Genomic DNA, 10175 nt, shown 5'->3' on the forward strand with positions numbered 1-10175 from the left:
GTTTTCCTGTTTGCTTATGGTGCATACAGCTCATTGAGTGCGGTTTTAGTGCCAACCTCGGTCTGCGGTGGTATGTAGACGGTTACGAAAAATACAGATGAAAACTCTCTTGGTAGATAGTGTGGTCTACAGCTTATCATGAGATACTCTGCCTCAGGCGAGCAAAACCTTGAGACTTCCTTAGATATCGTGCACCAGCTGTTGTTTACATATATGCATAGGCCCCCGCCCCGTGTCTTACCATAGGCCCCGCCCCGTGTCTTACCATAGGCCCCGCCCCGTGTCTTACCAGAGGCCCCCGCCCCGTGTCTTACCAGAGGCTGTTGTTCTATCCTGCCAATAGAGTGTATAACCCGCCAGCTGTATGTTCTTAATGTCATCGTTCAGCCACGACTCGGTGAAACATAAGATATTACAGTTTTTAATGTTTTGTTGGTAGGATATACGTGCTTTCAGTTCGTCCCGTTTATTTTCCAGCGATTGAACGTTAGCTAGCAGAAAGGAAGGGAAGGGCAGATTAGCCACTCGTCTCCTGATCCTCACAAGGCATCCTGATCTCTTTCCGCGAAACCTACGTTTCCTTTTCCAGCGAATCACGGGGATCTGGGCCTGTTCGGGTGTCTGTAGTACATCCCTCGCGTCCGACTCATTGAAGGAGAACTCCTCGTCCAATTTGAGGTGAGTAATCCCAGTTCTGATGTCCTGAAGCTCTTTTTGGTCATAAGAGACGGTTGCAGCAACATTATGTACAAAACAAGTTACGAACAACGCGAAAAAAACAAACAAAATAACATGATTGGTTCAGAGCCGTTAAGACAGCAGCCGTCCCCTCCTGCCCCATCTCCAGTCCAAGCGTCACGTCTGGAGGAAAGCTGGTACAATCCCTACGGTGGCAGCAGCATCATGCTGTGGGGGTCGAAGTAAAGATGAATGGAGCAAAGTACAGAGAGATCCTTGATGAAAACTTGCTCAGGGCCTCAGACTTGGGTGAAGTTTAACCTTCCAACAGGACACCAACCTTAAGCACACAGCCAAGACAATGAGGAGGGGAAAAAAACTATTGAATCCATTTTAGAATAAGGCTGTAACATAACAAAATGTGGAAAAAGTCAAGGGGTCTGAAATCTTTCCGAATGCACTGTAGGCGCTTTCTCAATTAGTCTTTCATTGATTCCTCGTATCTTCTCTCTTCACCTCCTTATTAAAATGTTTTGAGGAGGAGATCTGAGGGAGGGACGTTGTATCTCATCCCTTTGCGTTTTGAAAACTGTAGGGGGTGCAAGAAATCGAGGAAAGATGAATTGAGAAACAGCCATACCCTCTAATAAAATTGAGAAACATGAATTGAGAAACAGCCATACCTTCTAAAGAAATCTAATACATATTGCAAGATATCCCGCTCTCCTTCAGAGGACACCCATGTCCCTGTATCTCACCATCATATCTCCTCCCCTCTCCAACACAGTGATCCAGTTTGGTTTCATCACTCTGTTCGTGGCCTCCTTCCCTCTGGCCCCCCTGCTCGCGCTGTTGAACAACATTATAGAAGTTAGAGTGGACGCCTGGAAGTTCACCACCCAGTTCCGCCGGCCCGTGGCGGCCAAAGCCCACAGCATCGGAGCCTGGCAGGAAATACTGAACGGAGTTGCCGTTTTCTCAGTCGTCACCAACGTGAGTATGGCTGTCCTAAAGTACAGTAGAGTACAGAAGAGTAGAGTAAAATAGAGTGTAGAGTATAGAGTAGAGTGCAGGAGAGTACACTCGAGTACAGTAGAGTACAGTACAGTAGAGTGTGGAGTAGAGTAAAATAGAGTGTAGAGTATAGAGTAGAATGCAGGAGAGTACACTCGAGTACAGTAGAGTACTGAAGAGTAGAGTACAGTAGAGTACAGTAGAGTAGAGTAAAATAGAGTGTAGAGTAGAGTGTAGGAGAGTACACTAGAGTACAGTAGAGTGTAGAGTAGAGTAAAATAGAGTGTAGAGTATAGAGTAGAGTGCAGGAGAGTACACTAGAGTACAGTAGAGTGTAGAGTAGAGTAAAATAGAGTGTAGAGTATAGAGTAGAGTGTAGGAGAGTACACTCGAATACAGTAGAGTACAGTACAGTAGGTAGAGTACAGTAGAGAGTAGAGTAGGTAGAGTACAGTAGAGAGTAGAGTAGGTAGAGTACAGTAGAGTGTGGAGTAGAGTACAGTAGAGTGTAGAGTAGAGTAAAATAGAGTGTAGAGTATAGAGTAGAGTGCAGGAGAGTACACTAGAGTACAGTAGAGTGTAGAGTAAAATAGAGTGTAGAGTATAGAGTAGAGTGTAGGAGAGTACACTAGAGTACAGTAGAGTACAGTACAGTAGGTAGAGTACAGTAGAGAGTAGAGTAGGTAGAGTACAGTAGAGAGTAGAGTAGGTAGAGTACAGTAGAGTAGAGTACAGTAGAGAGTAGAGTAGGTAGAGTACAGTACAGTAGAGTGTAGAGTACTCTAACCGCTACCTGCCGCTCTAACCACTAGGCTACCTGCCGCTCTAACCACTAGGCTACCTGTCGCTCTAACCACTAGGCTACCTGCCGCTCTAACCACTAGGCTACCTGCCTCCTCTAAACACTAGGCTACCTGCTGCTCTAACCACTAGGCTACCTGCTGCTCTAACCACTAGGCTACCTGCTGCTCTAACCACTAGGCTACCTGCTGCTCTAACCACTAGGCTACCTGCTGCTCTAACCACTAGGCTACCTGCTGCCCCATCAACCTATGGGACTCTCCTTATACTCAGTGCTTATAATCCATACGCTCTAACCACTAGGCTACCTGCTGCCCCATCAACCTATGGGACTCTCCTTATACTCAGTGCTTATAATCCATACGCTCTAACCACTAGGCTACCTGCCGCTCTAACCACTAGGCTACCTGCTGCTCTAACCACTAGGCTACCTGCTGCTCTAACCACTAGGCTACCTGCTGCCCCATCAACCTATGGGACTCTCCTTATACTCAGTGCTTATAATCCATACGCTCTAACCACTAGGCTACCTGCCGCTCTAACCACTAGGCTACCTGCTGCTCTAACCACTAGGCTACCTGCTGCTCTAACCACTAGGCTACCTGCTGCCCCATCAACCTATGGGACTCTCCTTATACTCAGTGCTTATAATCCATACGCTCTAACCACTAGGCTACCTGCCGCTCTAACCACTAGGCTACCTGCTGCTCTAACCACTAGGCTACCTGCTGCTCTAACCACTAGGCTACCTGCTGCCCCATCAACCTATAGGACTCTCCTTATACTCAGTGCTTATAATCCATACGCTCTAACCACTAGGCTACCTGCTGCCCCATCAACCTATGGGACTCTCCTTATACTCAGTGCTTATAATCCATACGCTCTAACCACTAGGCTACCTGCTGCCCCATCAACCTATGGGACTCTCCTTATACTCAGTGCTTATAATCCATACGCTCTAACCACTAGGCTACCTGCTGCCCCATCAACCTATGGGACTCTCCTTATACTCAGTGCTTATAATCCATACGCTCTAACCACTAGGCTACCTGCTGCCCCATCAACCTATGGGACTCTCCTTATACTCAGTGCTTATAATCCATACGCTCTAACCACTAGGCTACCTGCTGCCCCATCAACCTATGGGACTCTCCTTATACTCAGTGCTTATAATCCATACGCTCTAACCACTAGGCTACCTGCTGCCCCATCAACCTATGGGACTCTCCTTATACTCAGTGCTTATAATCCATACGCTCTAACCACTAGGCTACCTGCTGCCCCATCAACCTATGGGACTCTCCTTATACTCAGTGCTTATAATCCATACGCTCTAACCACTAGGCTACCTGCTGCTCTAACCACTAGGCTACCTGCTGCCCCATCAACCTATGGGACTCTCCTTATACTCAGTGCTTATAATCCATACGCTCTAACCACTAGGCTACCTGCTGCCCCATCAACCTATGGGACTCTCCTTATACTCAGTGCTTATAATCCATACGCTCTAACCACTAGGCTACCTGCTGCTCTAACCACTAGGCTACCTGCTGCCCCATCAACCTATGGGACTCTCCTTATACTCAGTGCTTATAATCCATACGCTCTAACCACTAGGCTACCTGCTGCCCCATCAACCTATGGGACTCTCCTTATACTCAGTGCTTATAATCCATACGCTCTAACCACTAGGCTACCTGCTGCCCCATCAACCTATGGGACTCTCCTTATACTCAGTGCTTATAATCCATACGCTCTAACCACTAGGCTACCTGCTGCCCCATCAACCTATGGGACTCTCCTTATACTCAGTGCTTATAATCCATACGCTCTAACCACTAGGCTACCTGCTGCCCCATCAACCTATGGGACTCTCCTTATACTCAGTGCTTATAATCCATACGCTCTAACCACTAGGCTACCTGCTGCCCCATCAACCTATGGGACTCTCCTTATACTCAGTGCTTATAATCCATACGCTCTAACCACTAGGCTACCTGCTCCTCTAACCACTAGGCTACCTGCTGCCCCATCAACCTATGGGACTCTCCTTATACTCAGTGCTTATAATCCATACGCTCTAACCACTAGGCTACCTGCTGCCCCATCAACCTATGGGACTCTCCTTATACTCAGTGCTTATAATCCATACGCTCTAACCACTAGGCTACCTGCTGCCCCATCAACCTATGGGACTCTCCTTATACTCAGTGCTTATAATCCATACGCTCTAACCACTAGGCTACCTGCTGCCCCATCAACCTATGGGACTCTCCTTATACTCAGTGCTTATAATCCATACGCTCTAACCACTAGGCTACCTGCTGCCCCATCAACCTATGGGACTCTCCTTATACTCAGTGCTTATAATCCATACGCTCTAACCACTAGGCTACCTGCTGCCCCATCAACCTATGGGACTCTCCTTATACTCAGTGCTTATAATCCATACGCTCTAACCACTAGGCTACCTGCTGACCCATCAACCTATGGGACTCTCCTTATACTCAGTGCTTATAATCCATACGCTCTAACCACTAGGCTACCTGCTGCCCCATCAACCTATGGGACTCTCCTTATACTCAGTGCTTATAATCCATACGCTCTAACCACTAGGCTACCTGCTGCACCATCAACCTATGGGACTCTCCTTATACTCAGTGCTTATAATCCATACGCTCTAACCACTAGGCTACCTGCTGCTCTAACCACTAGGCTACCTGCTGCCCCATCAACCTATGGGACTCTCCTTATACTCAGTGCTTATAATCCATACGCTCTAACCACTAGGCTACCTGCTGCCCCATCAACCTATGGGACTCTCCTTATACTCAGTGCTTATAATCCATACGCTCTAACCACTAGGCTACCTGCCGCTCTAACCACTAGGCTACCTGCTGCTCTAACCACTAGGCTACCTGCTGCCCCATCAACCTATGGGACTCTCCTTATACTCAGTGCTTATAATCCATACGCTCTAACCACTAGGCTACCTGCTCCTCTAACCACTAGGCTACCTGCTGCCCCATCAACCTATGGGACTCTCCTTATACTCAGTGCTTATAATCCATACGCTCTAACCACTAGGCTACCTGCCGCTCTAACCACTAGGCTACCTGCTGCTCTAACCACTAGGCTACCTGCTGCCCCATCAACCTATGGGACTCTCCTTATACTCAGTGCTTATAATCCATACGCTCTAACCACTAGGCTACCTGCTCCTCTAACCACTAGGCTACCTGCTGCCCCATCAACCTATGGGACTCTCCTTATACTCAGTGCTTATAATCCATACGCTCTAACCACTAGGCTACCTGCTGCCCCATCAACCTATGGGACTCTCCTTATACTCAGTGCTTATAATCCATACGCTCTAACCACTAGGCTACCTGCTGCACCATCAACCTATGGGACTCTCCTTATACTCAGTGCTTATAATCCATACGCTCTAACCACTAGGCTACCTGCTGCCCCATCAACCTATGGGACTCTCCTTATACTCAGTGCTTATAATCCATACGCTCTAACCACTAGGCTACCTGCTGCCCCATCAACCTATGGGACTCTCCTTATACTCAGTGCTTATAATCCATACGCTCTAACCACTAGGCTACCTGCTGCCCCATCAACCTATGGGACTCTCCTTATACTCAGTGCTTATAATCCATACGCTCTAACCACTAGGCTACCTGCTGCCCCATCAACCTATGGGACTCTCCTTATACTCAGTGCTTATAATCCATACGCTCTAACCACTAGGCTACCTGCTGCCCCATCAACCTATGGGACTCTCCTTATACTCAGTGCTTATAATCCATACGCTCTAACCACTAGGCTACCTGCTGCCCCATCAACCTATGGGACTCTCCTTATACTCAGTGCTTATAATCCATACGCTCTAACCACTAGGCTACCTGCTGCCCCATCAACCTATGGGACTCTCCTTATACTCAGTGCTTATAATCCATACGCTCTAACCACTAGGCTACCTGCTGCCCCATCAACCTATGGGACTCTCCTTATACTCAGTGCTTATAATCCATACGCTCTAACCACTAGGCTACCTGCTGCCCCATCAACCTATGGGACTCTCCTTATACTCAGTGCTTATAATCCATACGCTCTAACCACTAGGCTACCTGCTGCTCTAACCACTAGGCTACCTGCCGCTCTAACCACTAGGCTACCTGCTCCTCTAACCACTAGGCTACCTGCTCCTCTAACCACTAGGCTACCTGCTCCTCTAACCACTAGGCTACCTGCTGCCCCATCAACCTATGGGACTCTCCTTATACTCAGTGCTTATAATCCATACGCTCTAACCACTAGGCTACCTGCTGCCCCATCAACCTATGGGACTCTCCTTATACTCAGTGCTTATAATCCATACGCTCTAACCACTAGGCTACCTGCTGCCCCATCAACCTATGGGACTCTCCTTATACTCAGTGCTTATAATCCATACGCTCTAACCACTAGGCTACCTGCTGCCCCATCAACCTATGGGACTCTCCTTATACTCAGTGCTTATAATCCATACGCTCTAACCACTAGGCTACCTGCTGCCCCATCAACCTATGGGACTCTCCTTATACTCAGTGCTTATAATCCATACGCTCTAACCACTAGGCTACCTGCTGCCCCATCAACCTATGGGACTCTCCTTATACTCAGTGCTTATAATCCATACGCTCTAACCACTAGGCTACCTGCTGCCCCATCAACCTATGGGACTCTCCTTATACTCAGTGCTTATAATCCATACGCTCTAACCACTAGGCTACCTGCTGCCCCATCAACCTATGGGACTCTCCTTATACTCAGTGCTTATAATCCATACGCTCTAACCACTAGGCTACCTGCTGCCCCATCAACCTATGGGACTCTCCTTATACTCAGTGCTTATAATCCATACGCTCTAACCACTAGGCTACCTGCTGCTCTAACCACTAGGCTACCTGCTGCACCATCAACCTATGGGACTCTCCTTATACTCAGTGCTTATAATCCATACGCTCTAACCACTAGGCTACCTGCTGCTCTAACCACTAGGCTACCTGCTGCCCCATCAACCTATGGGACTCTCCTTATACTCAGTGCTTATAATCCATACGCTCTAACCACTAGGCTACCTGCTGCCCCATCAACCTATGGGACTCTCCTTATACTCAGTGCTTATAATCCATACGCTCTAACCACTAGGCTACCTGCTGCCCCATCAACCTATGGGACTCTCCTTATACTCAGTGCTTATAATCCATACGCTCTAACCACTAGGCTACCTGCTGCTCTAACCACTAGGCTACCTGCTGCACCATCAACCTATGGGACTCTCCTTATACTCAGTGCTTATAATCCATACGCTCTAACCACTAGGCTACCTGCTGCCCCATCAACCTATGGGACTCTCCTTATACTCAGTGCTTATAATCCATACGCTCTAACCACTAGGCTACCTGCTGCCCCATCAACCTATGGGACTCTCCTTATACTCAGTGCTTATAATCCATACGCTCTAACCACTAGGCTACCTGCTGCCCCATCAACCTATGGGACTCTCCTTATACTCAGTGCTTATAATCCATACGCTCTAACCACTAGGCTACCTGCTGCCCCATCAACCTATGGGACTCTCCTTATACTCAGTGCTTATAATCCATACGCTCTAACCACTAGGCTACCTGCTGCCCCATCAACCTATGGGACTCTCCTTATACTCAGTGCTTATAATCCATACGCTCTAACCACTAGGCTACCTGCTGCCCCATCAACCTATGGGACTCTCCTTATACTCAGTGCTTATAATCCATACGCTCTAACCACTAGGCTACCTGCTGCCCCATCAACCTATGGGACTCTCCTTATACTCAGTGCTTATAATCCATACGCTCTAACCACTAGGCTACCTGCTGCTCTAACCACTAGGCTACCTGCTGCACCATCAACCTATGGGACTCTCCTTATACTCAGTGCTTATAATCCATACGCTCTAACCACTAGGCTACCTGCTGCCCCATCAACCTATGGGACTCTCCTTATACTCAGTGCTTATAATCCATACGCTCTAACCACTAGGCTACCTGCTGCCCCATCAACCTATGGGACTCTCCTTATACTCAGTGCTTATAATCCATACGCTCTAACCACTAGGCTACCTGCTGCCCCATCAACCTATGGGACTCTCCTTATACTCAGTGCTTATAATCCATACGCTCTAACCACTAGGCTACCTGCTGCCCCATCAACCTATGGGACTCTCCTTATACTCAGTGCTTATAATCCATACGCTCTAACCACTAGGCTACCTGCTGCCCCATCAACCTATGGGACTCTCCTTATACTCAGTGCTTATAATCCATACGCTCTAACCACTAGGCTACCTGCTGCCCCATCAACCTATGGGACTCTCCTTATACTCAGTGCTTATAATCCATACGCTCTAACCACTAGGCTACCTGCTGCTCTAACCACTAGGCTACCTGCTGCACCATCAACCTATGGGACTCTCCTTATACTCAGTGCTTATAATCCATACGCTCTAACCACTAGGCTACCTGCTGCTCTAACCACTAGGCTACCTGCTGCCCCATCAACCTATGGGACTCTCCTTATACTCAGTGCTTATAATCCATACGCTCTAACCACTAGGCTACCTGCTGCCCCATCAACCTATGGGACTCTCCTTATACTCAGTGCTTATAATCCATACGCTCTAACCACTAGGCTACCTGCTGCTCTAACCACTAGGCTACCTGCTGCACCATCAACCTATGGGACTCTCCTTATACTCAGTGCTTATAATCCATACGCTCTAACCACTAGGCTACCTGCTGCCCCATCAACCTATGGGACTCTCCTTATACTCAGTGCTTATAATCCATACGCTCTAACCACTAGGCTACCTGCTGCCCCATCAACCTATGGGACTCTCCTTATACTCAGTGCTTATAATCCATACGCTCTAACCACTAGGCTACCTGCTGCCCCATCAACCTATGGGACTCTCCTTATACTCAGTGCTTATAATCCATACGCTCTAACCACTAGGCTACCTGCTGCCCCATCAACCTATGGGACTCTCCTTATACTCAGTGCTTATAATCCATACGCTCTAACCACTAGGCTACCTGCTGCCCCATCAACCTATGGGACTCTCCTTATACTCAGTGCTTATAATCCATACGCTCTAACCACTAGGCTACCTGCTGCCCCATCAACCTATGGGACTCTCCTTATACTCAGTGCTTATAATCCATACGCTCTAACCACTAGGCTACCTGCTGCCCCATCAACCTATGGGACTCTCCTTATACTCAGTGCTTATAATCCATACGCTCTAACCACTAGGCTACCTGCTGCTCTAACCACTAGGCTACCTGCTGCTCTAACCACTAGGCTACCTGCTGCCCCATCAACCTATGGGACTCTCCTTATACTCAGTGCTTATAATCCATACGCTCTAACCACTAGGCTACCTGCTGCCCCATCAACCTATGGGACTCTCCTTATACTCAGTGCTTATAATCCATACGCTCTAACCACTAGGCTACCTGCTGCTCTAACCACTAGGCTACCTGCTGCTCTAACCACTAGGCTACCTGCTGCCCCATCAACCTATGGGACTCTCCTTATACTCAGTGCTTATAATCCATACGCTCTAACCACTAGGCTACCTGCTGCCC

At 48.0% G+C, this 10175-nt stretch overlaps 1 protein-coding gene across 3 annotated transcripts in view; it reads left to right on the forward strand.

Moving 5' to 3' along the window:
* The window catches only part of LOC109886375 (anoctamin-5), a 77122-nt gene that overhangs the window by 60463 nt on the left and 6484 nt on the right, over nt 1-10175 (forward strand). For all 3 annotated transcript variants that reach the window (XM_031832953.1, XM_031832955.1, XM_031832956.1), the window contains one exon: nt 1466-1671. In XM_031832953.1, the coding sequence (XP_031688813.1) occupies nt 1466-1671 (206 nt within the window). The remainder of the gene's footprint in view (nt 1-1465; nt 1672-10175) is intronic.

Source organism: Oncorhynchus kisutch, linkage group LG10, assembly GCF_002021735.2.
Source record: "Oncorhynchus kisutch isolate 150728-3 linkage group LG10, Okis_V2, whole genome shotgun sequence".
Taxonomy (NCBI): domain Eukaryota; kingdom Metazoa; phylum Chordata; class Actinopteri; order Salmoniformes; family Salmonidae; genus Oncorhynchus; species Oncorhynchus kisutch.